Source organism: Nycticebus coucang, chromosome 4 (genome assembly GCF_027406575.1).
Source record: "Nycticebus coucang isolate mNycCou1 chromosome 4, mNycCou1.pri, whole genome shotgun sequence".
Classification (NCBI taxonomy): Eukaryota; Metazoa; Chordata; class Mammalia; order Primates; family Lorisidae; genus Nycticebus; species Nycticebus coucang.
Genome location: NC_069783.1, coordinates 170634 through 196440, shown reverse-complemented (window position 1 = coordinate 196440; position 25807 = coordinate 170634). Strand labels below are relative to the sequence as shown.

At 40.8% G+C, this 25807-nt stretch overlaps 1 protein-coding gene across 8 annotated transcripts in view; it reads left to right on the top strand.

Moving 5' to 3' along the window:
- The first annotated feature begins 213 nt into the window (after positions 1-213).
- The window catches only part of SH3YL1 (SH3 and SYLF domain containing 1), a 47419-nt gene continuing 21825 nt past the window's right edge, over positions 214-25807 (top strand). For 2 of the 8 annotated variants that reach the window (XM_053588163.1, XM_053588162.1), the window contains exons 1-4: positions 220-267; positions 13015-13125; positions 15728-15841; positions 17888-17952. In XM_053588163.1, the coding sequence (XP_053444138.1) occupies position 267; positions 13015-13125; positions 15728-15841; positions 17888-17952 (291 nt within the window). In that variant the 5' untranslated portion in view covers positions 220-266. Of the gene's footprint in view, positions 268-4924; positions 5047-11370; positions 11514-13014; positions 13126-15727; positions 15842-17887; positions 17953-18931; positions 19013-25807 lie in introns of those variants that run through there. The other 6 variants (XR_008379528.1, XM_053588161.1, XM_053588158.1 and 3 more) reach the window with 6 other exon arrangements.

Here is a 25807-nt window from a genome sequence, read left to right as displayed (position 1 = left end):
CGCTGCGACCAGCCACCTGCCGTGGGCTAGTGGGTTTGATTTACTCATTTAAAAAGAGATCGAGGAGGTGGGGTACTGCATTCCTCTTGGGGCTGGTGGTGTTTCTGCCGCCAGGTGAGTGAAGTGGTGCTGCGCGGAAGCTGCTCGCCTCCCCTGCACCTGCCTCTGGTACGCACCTGGCGTGCGCCCCGCCCGGAGGCGGAGCCACGCGGCGCTTCCTCTTCCGCAGGTGCGCGGGGTGCAGGTGTGCGGGACGCCGGGCGAAGAGTGAGTAACCGGGCTGGGGGCTCCGGTGGCAGGGGAACGAGGTCCGGGGGTATCAGCGTCTTGGGGCTGTCACTGCTGGGCTCCTGTTAACTCAGAACCTCCTTCAAATAGGATCCAAGACTCCAGTTCTCGAGACTTGACTGCGGTGATTTTCACTAAAGTTTACTCACAGTTCTGATTCCTGAGAAAGCTCTCCCCGAGTTTTGAGTGGTAGCCACTGCGTCTCCCTCTCCTGCCCTTCGCCGCAGGTTGTTCCGAAGCTGGTCGGGGGGTGAGGCCGGCGGGGGTGGAGGGTCTGACCCTGCGCCCACCTGGCCGCCCCGGAAAGCAGGCGAAATCCCTGGGCGGGAGGCGGGGCACCGTGCCGCGCGCGCCCTGGTAGTTTTTCTTTTTCTGAAGAAGTATGAAACTGTTCTGAATCGGTTGATAACCTTGAGGAAATGAGAGTTACCCTGCTGGCTGAAAATGTGTCTTCTTTTGCTTCATTTGGACAACTAAGTTAGTGTTGCCATTGCTGCTTCGGAAGCAGAATTGAAGAGACTGATTCCTGGATTTGACTCCTGGCCACCAGGGGGTCCGGGGTGGCCTTGGTTTCTCTTCTGCTTGCTTGTCATTTGAGGTGTTTTTGTTGAGATGTAGGGAAATGCCTGAATTATAATGAGTTAGTCAGAAAACCTCCACACACATAGTTCAAAGAAGTAGCAGGTGTCAGTCTAGGGGGCTGTTCCCCGCGTTATGCTGGCCTGTTATTAAAATACCTGCACAACGACTGGTGTTTACAAATTACTAGTTGGAGGATCCGGTTCATCATGTTTAAGGAGAGTTGGTTGTTTGATTCACTGATGTTCTACTTAAAATTTCTGTAAAACGAGTAAACACTATCCTTCATCCTTTGTAAGACTTCAAAAAAAATTTTTTTTTTTGTTTTAAATCATTGCTCAGGCTCTGCGCCTGTAGCACAGGGGTTTTGGTGCCAGCCACATGCACAGGGCTGGAGCCCAGCCTGGGCCAGCTGAACAACAGTGACAACTGCAACAAGAAAATAACCGGCTTTGAGGCGGACGCCTGTAGTCCCAGCTACTTGGGAGGCTGAGGCAAGAGAATTGCTTAAGCCCAAGAGTTTGAGGTTGATGTGAGCTGTGATGCCCGGCACTCTACCAAGGGCGACGTAGTTAGACTCACTCTTTAAAAAAAAAAACAACTTTGTTCATCAAGAGTGATTTGATACTTTTATTCTGTTTAAGAAATCTTTATTCTCAGATTTCTCACTACTTAGAAATAAGGATTTGGTATATCAAAATAACAAAGTTGATACAAGTTGAAAGGAATGTTTTGCTGCCTGGACTCCGCTGGATAGTCACAAAGTCCATGAGCACGTTGGCTTATTAGCAGCATCCTAATAAGACATGATTCTCTGAAGTTTAAGACGTAGACACGTTGGATTTTTAAACTTTCTTTGGAAACAATCGTGTTTTACACCAAAGGATCAGACCAGAGTGGCACATGTGATCCTCTGTGAACTGAGATAACTCTTCCGTTGAGGAAAAGGTAAAGCAGCTAGAAATGAAGGGTTTTCTTACCCCAAAGGGAGTTTCTCCTCACTTCTCATTCTCTGTCCTTCACCACAGTCTGGTCTCAGAGCACTACAGAAGCATTACCAACAACCTGTTGACGTTTCAATGGTCAGTTAGGTTTAAAGTTTGGAGTAGGAAAGTTAATGATCTCACCAGAGACCCAAGTTTTGATTTCGAGAACTGACAAGCGTTGTCTCCTAAAGAGAGAATAATTGAAGCCATAGAATGACAAGAGTTGACTTAAGAAACAAAAGATCATAGTTTTTTGACAGTGTACAAAATAGTATTTTATTAGTAAAAGTAGCTAAAGGCAACATGTCAAAGCTTCTTTAAAGATTAAAGTCCCTTTAGTTTTTGGCTAAGATTTAATGAATGTATTCTAAATATATCCTGAGCAGTATTCTAGTTTCTTTCATTTTGGATGGGATTTTACCAATTTAGTAAATTAGCCTCTTTTTCACATAAATTATATGCTTTAATAATTTGATTAACATGTAATTAATGGAAATTTAGAAAACCAAATTTACTAAGCTTGCTCCTGTCATAGGTACTCCTTTCATAATTGAGTCTGTTGAGGAAAATGGTAGAGGTACTAACTTGGGAATCCTGAACTCTGGCCCTTGGTGAAGGTCTAGACTGGACACAGTGTAGTCAGCACCCACTTGGGGTTGCAGTCTGCTCCAAGTGGGATTCTCATGTCACTTTTTGCTCCCAGTGGCCTTAGCCCTGAGTTTGTTGATATATAATCAATAGGTAAAATTACTTCCAGGTCTTAATATTTATTTTAGTTTTTGAAATTTCCAAAGTAAAAGTTTCCTTCCTCGTATTTTATCAACTTTTTTTTTTTTTTTTTTTTTTTTTTGAGACAGTCTCACTATGTCGCCCTTGGTAAAGTGCTGCTGTGTCACAGCTCATAGCAACCTCAAACTCTTGGACTTAAGTGATTCTATTGCCTCACCCTCCCGAGTAGCTGAGACTACAGGCGCCCACCACAATGCCCAGCTAATTTTTTGTTGCAGTTGTCATTGTTGTTTAGCTGGCCCAGGCAGGGTTTGAATCTACCAGCCTTGGTGTACGTGGCCGGCACTATAAACACTTTGCTACAGACACCAAGCCTGTAAACCCTTTTTAATACTCATAAAACTGTCTTACTGTGGAAAATTTCAAACATTTTAATTGGGTTTTAAAGAAAACCTTACACGGCGGCGATTGTGGCTCAAAGGAGTAGGGCGCTGACCTCATATACTGTAGGTGGCAGGTTCAAACCCAGCCCCGGACCAAAAACTGCAAAAAAAAAAAAAAAAAAGAAGAAGAAGAAAAAGAAAACTTTACATCTATGAGTATCTTAGCTTGAGATTTGGCAGCCACCTTTCCCTTAGGGGGGAAAAATCAAATATTTATAGAAAATTGGCTTGATCTTGGACTTCAAGAGACTTAAAACTTTTTTGATGCAAACTATGATTTAAGGTTTAAAAGGCTTCCTTAGTAATGACCCGTATCTTTGTAACTTCAACAATGTGATATAATATGAAACCAACGTTTCTACTCTGTGCTGAGGAAAAGTGGATGAGCCATTATTGGAGGCCAAGGGAAGAAATTGAGGCTAATATCTAAATTTTTTATCTATATATTTTTCTGACAAATTACTGCACATAATTGTGACCTGGCAGTACAGTTTTATCGGAAGTTTAATAGAATCTGTGATATTTTCTGTAGTTCTGCTGACACACTGAAGATGTCCTGTGACCAGCCTTGTCAACAGGCAGTTCTCAGTAAGAGGACTGGGCCAGTAGGTCTGATGAACAGGCGAGGGCTGCATCTGCCCCGTCTCCCTGCTGCTCTATTTAGGAAGTAGGCCCCACTGCCCTTGGCAGGGCGTTTACTAGCAACTAACTCTCCACTGAGGAATCTGCTTAGTTGACTATCCAATACTGCTTGATTGAGAGTTCCAAGTAGAAAGTCTTTTGAGGGGATAATCTTTATGTACTATTTATTGTGCTAGGGTCTAGATTGGCTTTAACGGAAAAAGTGTTTACTGGTCCGTGTGACAGACCAGCTCAGTACACTGGGTTCTGGCTCTACTTCTTGGTGAGCTGAGCCTGACTTTGGTCTGAGACTCTTCCCTTACAGAGACAGAACCTTGCAGCAAGGAAGGGCTTTGAGAACTGTCCCCTGGCAGCTCCCACACAGGTCCCTCAGCAGACGCTTGTGTGGCTGCCCTAATAGTGCAGACTCAGGGTACCTGCTCCTTGGTGTGACAGCTACAGCATATGGAAGCAGGCAAAGTGCTGCTTCTGAAGTAAATTAGATTAAATATTGAGCAAAAAGAAGAAATTCTTTTTTTTTTTTTTTTTTTGTAGAGACAGAGTCTCACTTTATGGCCCTCGGTAGAGTGCCATGGCCTCACACAGCTCACAGCAACCTCCAACTCCTGGGCTCAAGCGATTCTCTTGCCTCAGCCTCCCGAGTAGCTGGGACTACAGGCGCCCGCCACAACGCCCAGCTATTTTTTGGTTGCAGTTTGGCCGGGGCCGGGCTTGAACCCGCGACCCTTGGTATATGGGGCCGGCGCCCTACTGACTGAGCCACAGGCGCCGCCCGAAAAGAAGAAATTCTTATTACAGGGAGCTAATTCAGATGTGTTGAGCCCCTAGACCGGGGATGTCCTACCCATGGCCCATAGGCTAAGAATGCCCAGGAGGCTAAGAATGCCCAACAACAAAAGCATAAAATATTACAAAAAATTTTTGTAAGTTTTTTTTGTGGAACTCATTTGCATAGTTCCCAAACATGAACTTTATAGATCACAACATGTCACAATGTCATGTAAAACATGCACAGGGCTGGAGATTTGTACACACATAGCTTTAGTTTTAAGCAGTGTGCAAATTCCAGTGTGTTGTCTTCCAAGCCCAGACAGCTGAATTGACACTTTTAGACATCACACGTGTTTTCAGTGACTTGGTGAGGCACCAATTATCTGTAATATTTCAACCTACCATTGCAACATTAGGCATTTAATGTCATTTAGGAGTTAGGTGAGCATTCTTATTTGATTACTAAGGCACTTCCACACCTTGGTGGCACCTCAACATCACCCGCCAGCTTTATTTATAATTGGCCTACACTTCGCCCTGCGCCAGCAGCCCGATGTGAAAGGACCCAAACCTTGCTCTCTGTTTTCCTGTCAATTATCATAATAAAAGTAAGTATAGTCCCTTATCTATTATTTTTTAATCACAGTATGGTTTCTACAATGTCTCAAAAGAAAGCGGTACCCCCCCCAAAATAAAAATTACAGATGAAGATCCTTCCATGAAAATGGATAGATGAGCACTTTTTTTCGAGGCAAGTAGCAAGACCCCTGCTTAATTTGTAGGGAAATGCAAAAACATGGTACCAAACTCAATGGATATGAAGAATTATGTCTTAAGGACAAATAGTGAAACTAAAAAAAATCTCAAAAAAGAATTATTTTTATAAGTTACAATTTGGATGGATTCCACTGTAAAAACTAGTTATGTGGTAGCATATTTAATATCAAAAAACATCAAAACCATTTACTGATAGTTTATTAAACAATGTATAGAAAGCATGGCAGATAAAATTTTCCCTGAAAATAAGAGGTATATTTCTAAAATCAGTGTGTCTCACCTGTCTATAGCTAGGTAAATTGAAGAAACTGGAAAATCTGTCAAAAGAAGTTTGGCGAGTAAAGCTGCTAATTTTAAATTGTATGTGTTGGCTATGGATGACCACACTGATTCTACAGATATGGCTCAATTTGCCCTTTTTGTTAGATGTATTGTTGATGAATATAATGTTGCTGAAGAAATGGTCTTTTTAGTGCCCTTAAAAGGCACAGCTTAATCAAGAGTTTTATAGAAGCAATAAAAAATACGTGAAAGTGATTTTCTTTGTCGTCAATGTATCTGGTATAGTTAGTGATGGTAGGTAAAAGAGAGGAACTTGTAAAATTAATAGAAGACAATGTAATTGCTGCCCAAAGCCCATGTTTGATGACGTATCATTACATAGTACATCAGGAAAATTTTATTTCTTTCAACCTTTAAGAAATGTAAAAACTGTTCTTCACAGGTCAAAGGAGAACAGGTGTAGCTGGCCACCCTCCTGTGTCCATTCTCAACTCCCTCCCCCACCAAGTTATGCTTAGTTGTAAACAACAGAATTCCTGAAAGTGTCACTCTGTTAAAAAGGACAGGATGCTAAGCTTCCTCGGGAGAGGGTCCTGCAACAGGGAGGCCATCCAGCCAAGCCCTCCAGCCACGGTGCAGGGCAAGGTCCCCTTCATCCTCTCCATAGCTCCATCCAGTCAGAAACCAGAGCCTCCATGGCCTGGCAGGACCCAAACTCCCACATGCCCACAGCAGCAGCAGCAGCTGACCACCAGACAGTGGGCTCTGCCCAGCACCCAACATAGCCCAGCAGTGGATGCCTCTGCTGTTCCATGGCTTGACCAGACGTATTCCAAGGAGGCCTGGATCTCTTCCAAGCTCATGCTTCCTGAGAATTCTCACAGCCTGGGTTGCCATACAGAGGTCCCTTGGGCCTTTCATGACAGTAACAATTCTCACCTGGCCCTCTAACCTGCTGTGCTGCTCTTGCCTTCTGTCTGCACTGCAGCTGCCACAGGTGAGCAGGAAGGTGTTGCTGGAGGAAGGACACAGCATGGTAGGGTCTGAAAAAGGAAAATGCAGGATCGAACCCTAGAATGTTAAATTATTTTAAGGTATGCGTACTGATGGTACTTAGTATAGCAACATAACACATTAACATTTAATGGAAAGGCAAAACCATTGTTCGGTTTTTTCCTGAAAGATTTGGCAAATAAATACTATGTGTAGTAAATACTAAAAGAGATAAAAATATTAACATACAGTATAATCATATTTGATAAGTGTTTTACCCATTTTTCTACCTGCTAAATGATTAGAATGCATATAAAAATGAGTCGAATCTCATCCTAAATTAGAAAATTAAAATTATTTCTCTACCTTTCTTCTTCAGCAAGTAGCAGGGAGAAATCAGAAATATTTTTCTCTGTAATAATTAGAGCAAAGTTATCTGAATAACTAGGTCCTTGGCTCGGTGCCTATAGCTCAGCAGCTAAGGGCATCAGCCACATTCACCAGAGCTGGCAGATTTGAATTCAGCCCGGGCCTGCCAAACAACAATGACAACTGCAATCAAAAAAATAGCCAGGTATCATGGCAGACTCCTGGAGTCCCAGCTACTTGGGAGGCTGAGGCAAGAGAATCACTTAAGCCCAAGAATTTGAGGTTGCTGTGAGCTGTGACGCCACCATACTCTACTCAGGGCAACATAATGAGACAGTGGCTCAAAATTAAACAAAATAAAAAAATAAATAACTAGGTCCCCAAAACTCCTTTGCTTACACTATTACCCTCCTGTAATAGTTTAATGTGGGTGTTCGAGGCAGCAACAGTTTCCTTTTCCCTGTGACTCCGGGATCTTCTCTCCTGTGGTTCTGCCATCAAGGTCCTTTTCATCTAGCAAGTGACAGGGAAAGAGAAGGTGGAGAAAACACACTCCTTAACACTGTCCTCCTACAGAAGTGACACATGAGCTCCATGCTGTGGCACAGGTAGGGCACATGTGAGTGGATGGCTGGCTCAGCCCCACAGGAATAAAGCCAAGTCCCCATGTGTGGCTTAGTCATTCTATGAAAATTAAGGTTGTTCCTTAGGTACCTGAAAAGTCAGAAAACAAATACATTATCTAATCACAATGCAAACAGCACTTAATAAAGGTCCTGTATTCAGGATGTCCAACCTTCACCTAGGGGCCACATGCTGATTTTGTTATGACTCTTTTTGCTAATCAGCTTTTGTTAGCATTTGTGTATTTAATGTGTGGCCCCAGGGAACTATTCTTCCAGTTTGCCCAGAGAAAGAAAGGTTGGCTGGCCCTGTTTAAGCACACAAAGCTCTTCTCTTGCCATTCCCCCATTCGCCTTGCTAATGTGTACTGGCTCAACACCTTTTCTCCCTGTCAACAATCAAAGTGAAAATGAAGCTAGGTCCCATCTGAATGTATACTCATTAATTGGAGTTTTCAACATCTATCATAATACTTCATTGGAAAATTGAAAATGCCCCCGATTGTATGTTTTCCTTGATCACTTGTGGAATGCCAGATAAACAAATTACTGTCTTTAGTATGTTACTTAAACTATGGCTAAAATCCTCCTCCATAAATTGTACTTTTTTTTTTTTTTTTTTTGTAGAGACAGAGTCTCACTTTATGGCCCTTGGTAGAGTGCCGTGGCCTCACACAGCTCACAGCAACCTCCAATTGCTGGGCTTAAGCGATTCTCTTGCCTCAGCCTCCCGAGCAGCTGGGATTACAGGCGCCCGCCACAACGCCCGGCTCATAAATTGTACTTTAAAGGCCCAAATGTTTACTTGGAATTTTCTTTGTTTGTATGTTTTCTAAAACTCTCTAAATCTAAGACCCTCTTAATCAAAGTATTGCTAATAGGAAAGTTTATGAGGATACTGGTAAACTGGCATCATTTTGAATGGATGTCTTGAGATTCCTTCCTGATATAAGAATTATGGGCTTCTGAGAATTTTTTGCTTCTCTCTTCTCCATATTCACCATTGAAAATAAAAAGAGTATCAGACTTCCAGTATCTCAACACTATCAGCAAAATGGGATAGTTTTATTTTAAACAAGTGTGTGATTGTTGAGAAAAGGAGAAGTAACTTTATATTAAGTCCTTAAAATTCAAATTTTGGAATTATCAATATTATACACATACATGACATACAATTTAGTATTTGGTGCACAGCCTGCCGCCAGCCACCTGTTCTGAGTGTTATCTGTGAGTCTGCCTGGTAAAGGCCACACAAATGTGCAGGGCTGAGAAGTCAGATTTCAAATAACAATTTATGGAGTATTTATCCAGAATATGAATTTTTACAGCTATAGGCATGTTTCTATTAATATCTTAAATATTTTATATATGTAATATTCAGTTTGTGCTCAATAATTTTTGTGTAGGATCTAACTCACATAAGAGACCACAGAGAATAACATTTCCATGCGTGACTCACAACAGCATGAGGGAAAAGTGCATGTTTGCCTCAGTCTCCTGTGTGTCCCCCCAATTCTGGACCCTCCCAGCACCCCACTCACCACTAGGCCAGATGTCTTTGTGTTTTTCTACACACAAACATATATCCCCATAAATAATACATATTTTTATATGCTTTAAAACATTCACATAAATGTATTCTACCCAAATATCTTTATGTAACTTATTTTTCTCTTCAATATTCATCTTTTTCCATGTTAATATATATATAGTTCTAGTTTATTTGATCTGTATAGAATTTCATTTTAATACTAAGGAAAATTTAGGGGTTATGCTTTTATAAATGTACCTATTTTTATTTGTTATTTTGCTGTTAGTGACATTGCCTCAGTGAACATTCTCACAACCTGCTGCAGGCTACTGTAACAATTAACAGACTGGTTGGCTCAAAGCAGGAGAACATTTATTCTTTCCTAGTCATGGAAGCCAGAAGTGGAAAGTCCTGGAGTCTCACAGGCCCCTCCAGGCTCCCCCCATGGCCATATGGCCCTCTCCTCCTCCCTATAACATAAGGACATACTCATCATTGGATTTAGGACCCACTGAGATCACCTTATGATCCTTAACTGCTCTGCGAAAACCTCGTTTCCCAAATGGGTCACATTCATAGGGGCCAGGTGGACATACCTTTGAGCAGCATCCCTGGGGCGAATTTGTACCTCTTTGCTATACTAGTTCTCTGAAGCAACTGTGTCAATTGACACGGATGGGCATGAGGCTTCTCTTTGTGCACTTACCCTACACAAACATCAGCAGATTTTTAACTTTTTTTTTTATCTAAAGGATAAATGCCAACTCAGCCAGCCTCGGTGGCTTAACCCTATAATCCTAGCACTTTGGGAGGCTGAGGTGGGTAGATTGCCTGAGCTCACAAGTTCAAGACCAGCCTGAACAAGCGCAAGACCCTGTCTCTAAAAAAAAATAGCCAGGTGTTCTGGCTGGTGCCTGTAGTCCCAGCTACTTGGGAGGCAGGAGGATCACTTGAACCCAAGGGTTTGAGGTTACTGTGAGCTGTGATGCCATGGAACTCTACCAAAGGTGACAAAGTGAAACTGTCTCAGAAAAAAAAATAATAAATGGCAACTCATGGTCTGTCTTTGCACATCCCTGCATCCTAGTCAATCTGATCAATTTTTTATCTTTATTGACCAGAGATATCCTCTTTTGTGAATTAACTAATTGCACACTTTGCCTAGTTTTCTATTATACTATTTATCTTTTTATTGATGTTTAGAAGATCTTTATATATTCTAGACTCTAAATCTCTGTAGTTCATATGTATGACAAATATCTTTCAGTCTTTGGCTTTTATTTTTATTTAAATATATGTTGATATGTTTTTTGACTTTAACATAGTTAAATACATCTGTAGTTTCCCTTTGTTATTGTGCCTTGATTATGGGATTCCTTCACATCCCATAATGATATGATCCCAAGATGATAAAGATATTCTCTATTATTTTTATTCTAAAAGTATTAAATTTTTATTTTAATATTTTATTTTATTTTTGAGGCAGAGTCTCACTATGTCACCCTGGGTAGAGTGCCGTGGCATCACAGCTCACAGCAACCTCAAACTCTTGGGCTTAAGCGATTCTCTTGCCTCAGCCTCCCCTGGGACTACAGGCACCTGCCACAGTGACCTTGCTGGCCTGGGCTGGGTTCAAACCCACCAGCCTTGGGGTATGTGGCCAGTGCCCTACCCACTGAGCTACAGGCACCACCGAAATAAGTAAAATTTTTAAAACTGGCCATTCCAAGTGTTGGTGAGGATGTGGAGTAACCAGAACTCTCATAAACTGGTGAAAGTCTGAAAATCACTTTAGAGACCCTTTTGGCGGCGGCTCACATAGTTAATCATACATTTCCCATATAAACTATCAATTCCTATCCTAATAAGGAGAAATAAAATATTCGTCTACAAAAGACTTACACAGGAATATCTATAGCAGTTTTATTTTGAATAGCCCCAAACTGGAAAGAATCCAACTGTCCCATCAACAGTGAATGAAAAAACAAATTGTGGTGTACATGTTAGGATGCCACTTAGAAATAAGCTAGACAGAAAATCCACATTTTCATTTATATGAAATTGTGACAGACAAACTACTATATAAGGACAAAAATCAAATTGGCACTTGAGGTGAGACCTGGGAACAGGCTGGGTCAGGTGGCAGTGGGGTGTGTACACCTGCCCCAGCTCACTGTCACCAAGCTGTAGCTGTAACGTAGGTGAATTCCATTTCATAAATTGTATCTCACAAAGTTTATTTTAAAGGCCTACACTGAAAGCCAATGTTTTAATTATTCTGAAATAAAATTGAGTAAAAATTGCAAAGCACCAAAATAAACTAATGATATGTCATTTGTTTTTAAAAGGGGCCAGGGGCCAGGCATAGTCTGGCACAGTCATCTCCCACACCTGCGGTTCCGATACTTGGAAAGCTGAGGCAAGAGGATCACTTCAGCCCTGGAGTTCAAGGCTGTAGTGAGCTGTGATTGCATCATTGCACTCTAGCCTGGCTGACAGAGTGAGACCCTGTCTCTCTTTCTCTCTCTTTTATTTTTTTATGTTTTTATTCTTTTTAAATTTTTTAAATTTTTCTTTTTTGAGACAGTCTTACTATGTCGCCATCTGTAAAGCACTGTGACATCACAGCTCACAGCAACCTCAAACTCTTTGGGCTTAAGCCATCCTCCTGCCTCAGCCTCCCAAGTAGCTGGGACTACAGGTGCCCGCCACAACGCCCCACTATTTTTTTTTTTTTTTGGCTGTAGTTGTCATTGCTGTTTGGCAGGCCCACCCTGGGCTCAAACCCACCACCTCCAATGTATGTGGCTGGTGCCCTACCCGCTTGAGCTACAGGCACTGAGCTGAGACCCTGTCTCTTAAAAAAAAAAAAAGGAACACATATTCATCATACTCATTTTGCTTACATAAAATATCTATGAAAATATATTTTTCTATCCCAACTAATACCACTGATGATTTGATTTCTGGGATCTATTTTTTTCCATGGCTTAACTTTTTCCCTAATATTCCTGTCTTGAGCCACAAAGAACTGATACAGATTTCAGGGTTTTTTTTAAGAACATAAAACAGTATTCCAATGCCACTCTAATTCAGTTTCCACTTTTTAAAAATAAATTACATATTTCAAACATACTAGGGGCCAAAATACATCACATTATTTTATTTAAAATATTTCTATTTTGCAAAAAAAAAAAAAAAAAGCTTTCACCTGCCATTCTGAAAGTCACCCAAGTGAGACAGAAAAATGACACCTTCTCCTTCTGATCCCTACAGTTCAGCAGCACGTGTTAGGCAAGGAAGCCATCCTGGGCACTCATCCGGTCACAGAACACCCCCGAGTTTGGCTCTCCTGGCCCCTGTCCAGTGACAGGGTAGTGGTCCTTCTCCAGTGTGCCACAGAGCTGCAGGGACTGTGCAAGCACTGTCATAACTAACAGATATACGTGGGTTTATAGAATCAGGAAACGCTGGATGGGTGAAATGCTGTGCAAATGCAGGCCTTCATTGCTTATAGCGATTGCTCAATTCTGGAGTCTCCTGGACTTTTACTAACAGGAAAGTCTGAATAGGCAGCTAATGCCAACATTTTTGACAAGAATTATGAAGTGTATGAAGTTTTATATTAAGTATTTTAGATAGTTGTAAAATATATCTTTTGTTAATTTTTAAAATTTTAATCTTTTTAAACTTGTATTAGGTTGAGTTCATTCCAGGGAAGAAGATAATGAGGAAGATTGATTAGATTTTGCTTAAGATCCTTTAGGATCCCATGATTTTGTAATTTCTGAGATGCTGAAAAAAGTTTTCCAATCTCAGAGTAGATTTGATTTATCAGGAAACTATAGATGATATTGTCAGTAATGAGGACCTCCAATTCATTTCCTTTGTGCAGTAGGATATGATTTGTTAATGCTTACTGTGTATGAGAAAAATGAAGTTATAAATTCCTGACTTCTATTTAGTAGAATTCATTAACATATCTTCTTTAACTCTTTCAGTGAATAACCCCATACCTTCCAATTTGAAATCAGAAGCAAAAAAGGCTGCTAAAATATTAAGAGAATTCACAGAAATTACTTCCAGAAATGGACCTGACAAGATCATTCCTGGTTGGTAAATAAGTGCTGTTCATCTCCACGCTTGTTTCCTGTGTTGCATTTTCCTTCCTCACCCTTCGGGTCAGGCACAAAGCCCCACCAATACCAACCAGCAAGTTCTCTGACCCCTGCTTTCTCTAGCTGATGGCAGATGCACTGAGGCCCCTCCCACCTCTCTTACCTGGAGGCCTTCCCAGACGGGCCAGGAGGCCCTGGGAAACCCACCAGGGGCTTCCTGCCCCCCAGGCCCCATCCTTCTTCGCTCCCCAGCCTCCAGGTGCCCCAGCACCCTGAGGCCTGCATCCTGCCTGGCTATCACCCAGACAGCCTTTGCTTTCTGTCATTCTGAAAACTCTACAAACTGACCTTGCATAGCTCATCTCATGAACAGATGTCAATTTCATGTTTTCTCTTTCCTAACCAGCTGTGCACATTCTATCAGGTTTAAGAAGACCTTGGTTGATAATTCCCAGCAACACTCCCAGGCCGCTGACATGCAATTCTTAACTGTACTCCAACCTGCTGAATCACTTTCAGAGCAGTGTGGTCAGGAATGCCTGATTTTAATATGTTCCTCATCAAATTCTTATGTAGTCAAGGTGTCCAGGTGAGGCCTGGGCCAGAGGTGAACCTCTAGAAACTGCTACCTCTACATTACACTTCCAGTATACTTACCTCACACAAAAAAGGTGAGTGTACCAATTAGCTGGACGATGTTGCAGACCAATCTCCCTTTAATAACAGCACCTGACTCTTGAGTCCTGCATTAAAGAAAAACAAGTTTAATTTTCCTCAGCCAGATTTTCTGACATTATTACATAGATCTTTAAACTATTTTTTAATTTCATTATTGCTATATTAACAATGATTTAGTTATTGTCACATCAGCCCAGCTGTTTCTCTCACCTTGAAAATACAGCTGTGTGCAGCCTGGCCATGGAGCACCATCACCTGGGGACTCCTAGAAACTGCTCAGATATCCTGAGTCAGGATCTGCATTTCTCATGGGGTTCCCAGTGAGTTACCTGTACATATAGGTCTAAGGAGCACTGCTTTAGAGATTAAGGAAAACTCACCAAGAAAAACTGAATTTTCAGTAGCAATATTCTGAAACAAATGACAGAAGACATTTCCTGATGTGTGTATCGCCCAGACACCTGCACACCTGCAACAGCTTAGTCAAGAGACAGTGGACTGCTGGCTCCTCAGCTGTGTGTGTGCCTTCCAAGTGCTAAGGGCTCCGAGCTGCAAGTGAAACTAATTCAGAAAGCACACCTGCACTTAGTGCATGCTACGTTATAAGTGAAAAAGCTAATTGGAAAATTATTTAGGGGTTTTTGGTGTCCCTGAATTTGGGTAGATAATCCATAAAAACATAGTTGATGTATGGAATATGTTCATTTAAAAACATACGTTTTTGTCATATCTAGTATTTCTAAACAGGGCAGTAATAACTCTGAAAGCACTGAGAATATATTCTGCCACCTAAACCTACATGATATTATAATATAGCTTTCAATCTTATTGCAAAATATTTATAACCTTTTAAAATAGAAAAGTAAAGTACACTTAGTAGATTGCTATCTACGAACACAATCTTCTTTTGTGCCTCACTTAATTAAAAACAGCTCCAGAAATGTTACACTTGTTAACTTCTTCATGCTCTTGGATGAATTATTTCCAAGAGCCTGATGTTAATTTAAATGTTGAAATGGTGGCATAATCATGCTGGAAGTTTAGTGTTTTCCAGAGGCATCTACAAAACCTTTTTTGTATGTTGATTTCACTTCCTTGATAGAATATTTGATAAAAATGATAATTAAAACTATCATACAATTATATTTTTAGGTTCCCCTTGTTAGTTTGAAAGATGTACTGTTGTGTAATAAATTTATAGAATAGTGAGAAACTATGTATACATAATAACCATTTTATGTAATGAATGTCTGAAATGTAAATAAGCCAATAATTTGTAAATTGAATTGTACTTTCAGGCTACTAGTCATTAAAAGTGCCACTTAAATATCAAAGAATATTATTTATAAAGTTAAAATAAATTTTTAATGAGGCAAATTGCTTAATTTTTCTGTTTTTGAATCCAACATTTTACATGAATGAGAGATGAACTTAGCTGTACAGCTGTAAGATGGAAGTTCTCCCTCACACTGCCTTTTGTTCATTTTTTTAAGCTTTTCTTTAATACTGCATGTATCTTAATTTCTTTGAAAATGGTAACTTTTATTTTTTACATTGTACATCATGTTCTGAATTAACTGAAATTGCCAGGATATTCGCCCTGCTACTAGAAATCAATAATATCTCATTCAAGTATCTAATTTATTTTGGCAGTTGCAGGATTAGGAACATTTATAATGTTGCATTTAGCACACTGCAAAAATGACAACATTGAAAGAAGAGGCAGGAGTAGATAGGCCTTGGGCCCATCTGCAGTGTGACAGTTTTATTCACAGTTCCGTCCCACCTGCCCTGGGGATTAAAGCGAGCACCCTGGGGCCCCGCAGCCCTCTGCCCCTGCAGAGTCTGGCGCAGCCCACCCGACTATGCAGGCACACATGTGAAGAGCGCTTACCTACCTGTCGCTTTGATTTGACAGCCCATATAATCGCCAAGGCGAAAGGACTCGCAGTCCTGTCTGTGGTCAAGGCTGGGTTCCTGGTGACAGCCAGAGGAGGCAGCGGCATCGTGCTGGCACGGCGTCCTGATGGGAGTAAGCTGACTTCTGCTCACTAGAGGAGTAGAGAGCATTTCATAGGCTGCACAGCACAGTGGGGGCGACAGTGCCCCCATGCTTTAGGCAAGACCCAATGAGTAAATCTGACCTTGTTTTGTGTGTATGTTGTAATTATTCCATGAGAAATATTTAAATGTGATGGTATATGCATTTCCATTAGGTATGAATCCTTACTCCTCAACTTGGTGGTACAGCTGTCTTGTGTTATGGAAATTGTCGTGAACATAAGGGGCCATCTGTGGTCCTGTCTCTGCAGTAGATCATAAAAACTGTGACATTTGAAGAATTTCCACCAAAGCAAAATCATATCTAAAGAGTATAATTTGGTTTTCTTGGGTAAAATCTATTACTTGATTTTTCAGAGATGAAATCAAAATATATTTGACAGGAAATCCCAAGAACCAGCATTTATAGTAATATTTAAAATATATGTAGGTGTGTCACAACCGACTGAAATGCTTTTTATGCCAACTTAACATTTGCTGCTCAGTCACATAAGTGAACACATTTTTCTAATAATAGCTGTTTTGTAGCATAGATAATTTTGAGAGGAAGAATGGGACACTTAACAGACATTAAGTACAGGTGTTTGCAGAGCATATGGCCTTTAGTATCAGCCAGCCAAACCACTATTTCCTGTCAAAGTGTCTCCACAGTAAATGAGAAAATGGCTGTGGAAATACAGCCGTCTCTTCTTATCAAGTTACCCAAATGTTCATGGGAAGATTTCAGCAGTAAGGCCAAACAAAATAGAAACTGGGGGGGTCCACTGTCCCACGGGCCTAAAGTCTGTAAGAAGCTCTCTGGAAGAGGTCCCTGACTGGTAGCTGCAGACGAAAGGAGGAAAGGCTCTCAGTTTCCAGCACTCAGGCTCCTTTTCCATCCTAGAAAGACCTTTCTGCTGGTTCAAAGCCTAATTTCTCTCTCCTGCCTGCAGCTTCTCTGCTGAGGGTATTTGAAAGCTATGCAAGTAAGTCCTGGCATGTTCCCCTGTGTTCGTAACACAGGGACAGTTCCTAACACCAGAAACAAAAACAACTTTGGGACCTTCAGCCAGTAATTTCTGTAATCAAAACTCCTCTAAGCCCAAAGAGATTAGTTTGGATACTTTCAAACAGTATCCTATTATCTAGAATTCATGGTAGCAAAAAAAAATTACAGTTAGAAAGTTATTAAATGTTTTCAGAAAGTGCTTTAGCTACACCATCCCACCCTCTAATAAATTAAAAATATTTTACAGGCTCACTTGATGTAACTGTTTCTGTATCAAGAAAAATAAGCACACTCTAATCCTAAAATGTACCATATCATGACAAATGAAATTTTGTACTTAGTTTCCAAATGTAAAATGTGTCTTGTTAGAGTTTTAACAAGCTTGTATTTGCAGTCTATTTCTTGTACTAGACACAAAAGGTATTAAAACAGTTTTTACCCTCAGAAATTTACAAGAGAAACAATTTAATATTATGTTACCCTTAGAAGTGATCATAAATTCTCTTGAATCCTTTAGGTCTCTGTATCTATGATGAGATTCTAAAGACTAAAGCTACAGCTAAATTATTTCATAAAAGTATTGGGGATTGAAATTATGCAATTCCATGTATATTCAGTGTGTAGGAAGTCAATACCCTGTTTCCCCAAAAATAAGACCTACTTACAGGAAAGATAAGACATCCCCTGAAAATAAGACCTAGCACATCTTTGGGAGCACACCTTAAAATAAAACACTGTCTTATTTTCGGGGAAACAGGGTAGTTTGGTATTGTGCACATTGGCAGAGAATGACTAGAGGAAGTGGGTCTGTGAGACTCATAATGAATATCTCATATTCATTAAATATCTCCAATTTTCAAAAAATTGTATACTCTTTTAAAAAAACATTTTTAAACATAGGAGAAATATCTAAGTCTCATTATTTTCAAAAGAAACACTATTTCTATTTTAGCATTTTTCTTTTTCATATTTATATGAGAAGAAGTTTTAATGTTTAGAACAACGTTTTCTCCTTGTCTGTCTTATTAGAATGGTCCGCACCTTCTGCCATTGGGATAGCTGGCCTTGGTGGGGGATTTGAAATAGGAATTGAGGTGAGTGGGTCCTGTGTATATGTACAATGGCCACATTCCCTAAAAGTGCCTGAAACGCAGCACAGGCAAACCAAGGTATTTCCTAGCGCTTGTATTTCACCCCTGACAGCTATGAAAATTGTTCCCTTTTCTTCTCTGTCTCGCTTTCTTTCCTCTTCTTTCCTTTCCCTTCTCCCCCTTCTCTCTCCTCTGGGCCTTGCTCTGTCACCCAGGCTGTAGTGCGTCATCCCAGCTCTCAGAAACCTCAAACTCCTAGGCTCAAGTGATCCTCCTGCCTCAGCCTCCTGAGAAGCTGGGACTACAGGTGTGCACTGCCAGGCCTGGGCTTTGGTAGAGAAGAGGTCTCACTGTATTGTGCAGGCTGGTCTCTATCTCCTGGCATCAATAAATACCCAAGCCTTGGCCTCTAAAAGTCCACTGTGCCCAGCCTATTTTCTTGATAAATCTGTAACTAAAGCTACCATAATAGATCCCATTTTTCTTCATTGAGAGCAGGATTTCTTTCATTCACCATTTCTTCTGTTTAAGCACAGCTGCTTAACAGATATATTTCAACATCTGACAAACTGTAACTGGCAATTTATGGATTGCTAACTGAACAATTCATAAACTATCATGTGCAACATGATATTTGCATCTCTTTGAAGTCTTTTTTTTTTTTTTTTTTTTCGTAGAGACAGAGTTTCACTGTACCACCCTGGGGTAGAGTGCCGTGGCGTCACACGGCTCACAGCAACCTCTAACTCTTGGGCTTATGCAATTTTCTTGCCTCAGCCTCCCGAGCACCTGGGACTACAGGCGCCCGCCACAACACCCGGCTATTTTTTTTTTTGTTGCAGTTTGGCCGGGGCTGGGTTTGAACCCGCCACCCTCGGCATATGGGGCCGGCGCCCTACTCACTGAGCCACAGGCTGAAGTCTTTAAGAAAAAATTAACTTTGCATTATTTCAGTGTCTAACTTTTCTCTCCCTGATCATAGCATCCATCAAAAGGACCCGAAAACACACAGCAGGATGTGTTGTTTACAGAGGCCTGCTACACAGGGACTGTCCTACACATGGTATTAATCTTTCAGCTGCTGCTTTATTGCCCAGGGATTGGTAAATCAAATCTCCTAACATGCTCAAATAATTTTCTTTTTAAGTTTCAGTCAATTTCTCCCTGAGCCATCCTTTTGTAAATTTTCTCTGCTGCCATAGTTTTAAATTCCCTCATCTTTATTAGAGGGAAGTATTGTGACTAACTCCTCTGCCTTCTTTATTTGACCTTCTTTGTTCAATGCTATATAAATCTATAGTATAAAAGGAATGTATTTTAGTTTTGTTTATCATGACTGCATTTTTGTATTATATGTACCAAATCAAAGCCTTCAAAAATATCCCTGTCACCCTCTGGCCCTCTAGGGAAAGGTGTTCTTTCCTCAGCTGCCCCCTCTCTCCGCCCCTCTCCCCTCCCACAGACACACATGTCACATGGACTCCACACCTCAGTGCTTATTCTGCTCAGTTGCCATCTACTCTTTCCACAACCCTCAGACTCCTTGCAAGGCTGGGAGTGGGGAGGGAACAAAGTAGATCTATTTCAAATTGGATTTATTTCATCTTTTTTATTTTTGCAAATTTAGGGAGTGCAAGTACAATTTTGCTGCATAGATAGATTGCACTATATTGATGGCTGGGCTTTTAGTGTACCCATCACTGAGTGGGGTACATTGTACCCACGAGGCACCCCTCAGCCCCTCCCACCCACTTAACTGAGTATCCGATGTTTATTATTCCTTTCTAGGTATCCGCTTTTGTTAGCTCGTTCTCTTTGTAAGTGAGAACATGCAGTTTTTTACCCTCTGTTTCTGAGTTATTTCACTTAAGATAATGGTCTCCGGGTCCCTCCTTGGGCTGCATTTGACATGACTTCATTCCTCTTTATGGCTGAGTAGTGCTCCCTGGCATGTGCACACCACATTTTCTTTATCCAGTCATCTACTGAAGGGCACTTAGGTTGATCCCATGTCTTTGCTCTTGTGAATAGAGTTGTGGTAAACACTTGAGTGCAGGAGTCTCTGAAATGATGACTTCTTTTCCTTTGGGTAGGTCACGGCAGTGGGATTACTGGATCGACTGTAGTTCTATTTCCAGTTCTTTGAGAAATATCTACTCGACATTTCTGCATTCTCATCAACATCTGTTATTTTCTTACTTTTTAATAATATCCATTCTGATTGGTATAAGAGAATTGCATTGTGGTTTTAATGTGTATTTCTCTGATGATTAATGATGTTGAACATTTTTTGCATGTTGACCTTTTCTATTGCCCAGTTTTTAATGAGTGCCTTTTTCTCTTGCTGAGTTGTTTGAGCTCCTTGCAGGTTCTGGCTGTGACTCCATCACTGGATGCCTAGTTTGCACATTTTGTCTCCGATCCTGTGGGTTGTCTTTTTACTCTATTGACTATTTCTTCTTCTTCTTCTTCTGTGAAGAAGCTTTTTAGTTTAAGTCCAATTTGTCTATTTTTGGTTTTGTTTCATTTGCTTTTGAGGTCTTAGTCATAAATGCTTTGCCTAGGGCAATGTTCACAAGTTTTCCCTTCCTTCACCTGGCTCCTCTGTACTGTTACTATCAAATATATTACATTCCTGTATGTTACTGGCCCCAAAATATAGTTATATACAACTTGTTTCAAACAATTTATTCTTAAGTCGGTTAAGAGAAGGATGAAGAAATGTACATATAATTTATAATTATATAATTTATAATTACATTGTTAATTTTACTATACATTTTTTTAAATGTGGATTTGAATTACTGTCTAGAGTCACTTGCTTTCACCCTAAAGAACTTTCTTTAGTATTTCTTGTTAAGTGTGTCTACTAGCAACAAATTCTCTTAGTTTTTTTTTCTTTTATTCTTCGAATACCTTTATTTCATCTTTATTTTTGAAAGATAATTTGGCTAAATATAGGGTTCTAGGTTGACTGTTTTTTCTTTCAGAATTCTGATTTGTCATCCTACTGCTTTTCTGATGAGAAATCAGTTATTAACCTAATTGGGGGTTGTTTTATGTGATGTTATTTTTTCTTTGCCCCTTTTAAGATTTTTTCTTTGTAATTTCGTAATACATAATTTTTACAGTTATGTATCTAAGATGTATCTCTACACTTATATTACTCAGAATTTGTTTTTTTGTTTGTTTTTATTAAATCATAGCTGTGTACATTATTACTTAGAATTTGTTAAACCTCTTGACTATAATGTCAGCTGCTATTTCTTTGAAAAAATTATTGGCTTCCTTTCTTCCTTACCTGCTAACAGGTATCTCATACATATGTTGGTGCACTTAATTGTGCCTCATATTTCTCTGTTTCTGTTAATTCTTTCTTCATTCTTTTTCCTCTCAGCTTTTAAGATTGCATAATCTCTATTGATCTGTCTTCATATCCACTGATTCTTTACTTTTCCTGCTCAAGTCTCCTGTTGAACCCTTTAGTGAATTTTTCATGTTGGTTAACTCCAAAATTTCCATTTGGTTCTTTTGTATAAATTTTAACTCTTCATCATTCTTTATTTGATGAGACAGTCTCATAGTCTTTTTTTTTTTTACTTCTTATGCATAATATTCTTTAATTCTTTGAACATATTTACGATCATTATTTCTTTTATTTTATTTTTTTTTTTTGTAGAGACAGAGTCTCACTTTATGGCCCTCAGTAGAGTGCCGTGGCCTCACACAGCTCACAGCAACCTCCAACTCCTGGGCTTAAGCGATTCTCTTGCCTCAGCCTCCCGAGTAGCTGGGACTACAGGCGCCCACCACAACGCCCGGCTATTTTTTGATTGCAGTTTGGCCGGGGCCAGGTTTGAACCCGCCACCCTCCGTATATGGGGCCGGCGCCTTACCGACTGAGCCACAGGCACCGCCCAAGATCATTATTTCTAAATCTTTGTCTGCTAAACTAATATCTGGACCATCTGAGGGCAGTTATTGCGTGTGCTTTTCCCCCTGTGTATGGCTCACACTTCTTTGCTTCTTTGCTTGACTTATTATTATTTTGTTGAACGTTGTATATTTTAGATAATATGTTGTTTCAATTCTGGGGATTGTTGCTGCTGGTTGGTTTGTTTGGCATTTATCTGAACTGTCTGAGTGACGTCTGTCCCACCCTTGGGGGGACTCCCCCAAGGGTGCAGCCCTGGACACAAGGTCACCTGAGAGGGCAGCGCCCACTATCTCTCTCCCTGGTCTCCGTCCAGCTGTTGTCTGTTGTCACACACCTTTTCCAGCAATGCCTTGAGAGCATGACCTGTGCCCTTTGCAAGGCACCCTTTGAGGCTTGTTCCTGCTGCAGAGGACTCTTCTCAGCTGGCTCTTCTCCTGTTCTCCCTGTCAATTTCCTTGACCACCTGTGATCAAGGTTGTTGCTCTCCTGGAGCAACCAGCCTTATCTCACCTGTTTTTCACCAGTGTTATCATTGTTTTTGATAGTACCGGTGAACTTCCTCACTCTTTGTTCCCCAAAATGGCCCGTCCCTTGAGGAGAGCTTTGGAGCTCTCTCTGCTTGCAGCCTGGTTCTTGCTCTGCCTAACATTGCTGCTCTACGGAGCTAGAGGCTGGACTCTAACCCTAGCACTGGACAGGGATAGCAGCCTCTGGTCTTCACAATCTGCCTCTCCCAGAGAGCTGCTGCCCCACAGGTGAGCTGGGAGAGAGTGAGTGGAGCCCTGGTATTCCTGGACTGTGCCCTGGGGGCCACCCTGTTCAGGACACTGGGTATAGGAAGGTGCGGCAGGCCTCTCCCCTGCTCTGGTCTTGGGTGGAGCTTTGCAGCATGGACCTGCGGGAAGAAACCTGCTGAGCTCCTCCTAGGAGGTTCTGTAACCCAGGCTTAGGTGGGGAAGGGAGCCGGTGCCCCTGCACCCCTTTGCCCCTGGTCAGGGGGCACAGGCTGTGCTCACATCACCAGTTCTCACTGCTTTCGCCAAGATCTAATTCACTAAATAAATATTTCTTCATTTGCTATATGCTCTTAGGACAATTTCTAGAGATGTTAGTTATTTAAATAATTTTAACCAGTATGATTATTTTGCTGGGAACAGGGTCTGCTACTTTTTATGACACCATTCCAAATTCCTTTGCCAACCAAGTGTGCTGTAAATGATTTTTAAATGCTCAAGAGCCCTTTTAATCTTTAGATGGTATTCTGAATTAGACACATGATACAGTGGGATGGGGTTCAACTTCAATTAAGCTTCAGCTCTTCTATTAGTCATAGAACATTGAGCAAAGTACTTAATCTTCCTTAATTAAGCCTATAAAATGAAATTTTAAAAAAAACTTGAACAAGATGATTTTTAAATAACCCTTTCCCCTTCTGATATTTGAGACTGGTATCAAAGCTTGCATGTTACGGGTCAAAGTCTGTAATGTATCATTCTGTACCTAAGCCAGTGTTTTTCTTCCTCCAAACATTTCCCCACTCAGATACGTCCAGTCCTGCGAAGACCCTGAGTTTGCTTCAGGGGTCCTCACACTGCGGCCCGTGGGCCACATGAGGCGGTGTGATTGTATTTATTCCCGTTTTGTTTTGTTTTTTTTACTTCAAAGTAAGATATGTGCAGTGTGCATAGGAATTTGTTCATAATTGTTCTTTTTTTTTAAACTATAATCCAGCCTTCCAGCGGTCTGAGGGACAGTGAATTGGCCCCCTGTTTAAAAAGTTTGAGGACGTCTGTGTAGGCCCTTCATGTGATCTACAGAACACAGAGAATGATTTGAATGCAAGGGAGGGAGTGAAGGGGGCTCTGTGGGATGTCCCCACCTGCTAGTCTAGAATACTGGGGGGATGCTTACTCATTACTTACAGTGGAGGCCTTTGAGCATTAGGACTTAATTCACTTACAGCAGTGGTTCTCAACCTGTGGGTCATGACCCACCGGAACTGTATAAAGGGCCGTGGCATTAGGAAGATTGAGGACCACTGACTTACAGAATCCTGGTGGAAAAAGGCTGTCATTTTAATCTGATGTTCTTAATGTGGTGTTAAGGTCAGTTTTCTTAACTAATGAGACTAGTTCTATAAAGAATGCTTCTTAACAGTAGCTATGGGCTGAGGCTGATCCTTGCAGCTTGTTGCACCAGGCAGTGATTCTCAGGCCTCTCACACCTTTAGACTCATTCTTCCAGGGGCCTTGGTGCAAGGGATTCCCCAGGCTTAGCTGGAAGGCCAGTGTGGGGGTAATTTATATTTATCAGTCTTAACCTTTAGACTCCCATTTTTCTACGTGGTGGGAGGTCATTGCTCCCTAGTTCTTAGAACTTCACAGGTACTGAATAATCCAAAATAGTACATGGATTCCTGCATCTGAGATAGAGACCAGCTGGGGGAGGTGCTAAGGAGCAATGTTGGTAAAGAGAGTGGAGATTGTAAATCTGTGGTCTTAGGAAAGGTAGTGTTAAGACTGTCTTTAAATACTGCTAATATTTTCTTTGGGGGACAGTTTTAGCACAGCCCACGGCTCTGAAAACTTTGCGACATGGCTTATCTTTGGATCTGTCCAGGTGTGTGGTGTGTACCCAAAGCCTGCCAATCTTGCTTCACCCAAGTCTGGAATTTGACTATGTCAGACACCTGGTGTTACTTTGCTCTTCAAACTGTAACATGGTTAACTTTCAATGCAAACCTCTTAAACTTTTATCAGGTTTTCAAATAGCTTTTATACTATTCCCCTGTGTTGCATGCTGGGCTCGTTTTCTCACAGGAAGTCTGTTTTTCTGCTCACTCTGAGCCCAGCCATAGCAGTGAACCAGGAGCTGCTGGAGCTCCCAGGTGCCTCAGGCTGTCTGCAGAATTCTGACCTGGCTTCCTCTACCTGGTGGACATCATATAGAAAAATCAAAGACTGACTTTTTTCCTTTAGAGTTGACTCTTAGGCTTTGCCTTGCTTAATGTTCTGAGATATGCTAAGTGGAAGAAGAACGTAACAACTAGAGTAGCTACAAGGTCACAGGTGGAAATTTACATTTTCTGGGTGTTGTATGTGTCACGAGCTATGCAAGACAATTTTGTTACCTAAAAATGCAATCATTGGCAAAAATGTTTAATTTTGCATAAAAAATGCTAAAGAATTCTGTTTCATTCACCACTATAATCCTTAGAAATTGTCCATAAAATAAAAATCATTATTGGCAGGAATCAGGGTAAAGCATTTGCATGGTCAGCTGTCTGGTAAATTTAGTTTCTCATATGTATTTTGAGTGGATTTTTTTGCATAAAATTATTCAAATTAAACATTTATTGATCATCTACATATTTATCACCTTTGTTAGGCCTTTTCATTTGGAATCTGATGTGGTAAATAATAATAGGGGTTTTCTGTAGTTCAGATGAAAATGTTGATTTGAAGACATGCAGAAATATACAAAGAACTATAAAAGTTAAGGTACCTTTTTTTTTTGTTGAACCTTTTATTTATTTATTTTTTTATTAAATCATAACTGTATACAATGATATGATTATGGGGCATCATACACTCACTTCATAAACCATTTGACACATTTTTATCACAGTGGTTAACATAGCCTTTCCGGCGTTATCTCAGTTACTGTGCCAAAACATTTACATTCTACATTTACCAAGTTTCGCAAATACCCCTGTAATATGCACCACAGGTGTGATCCCACCGATTCCCCTCCCTCTACCCACCCCCCCCTTTCCCACTTCCCCCTATTGTTAAGTTGTAGCTGGGTTATAGCTTTCATGTGAGAGTCCCAAATTAGTTTCATAGTAGGGCTGTGTACATTGGGTATTTTTTCTTCCATTCTTGGGATACTTTACTAAGAAGAATATGTTCCAGCTCCATC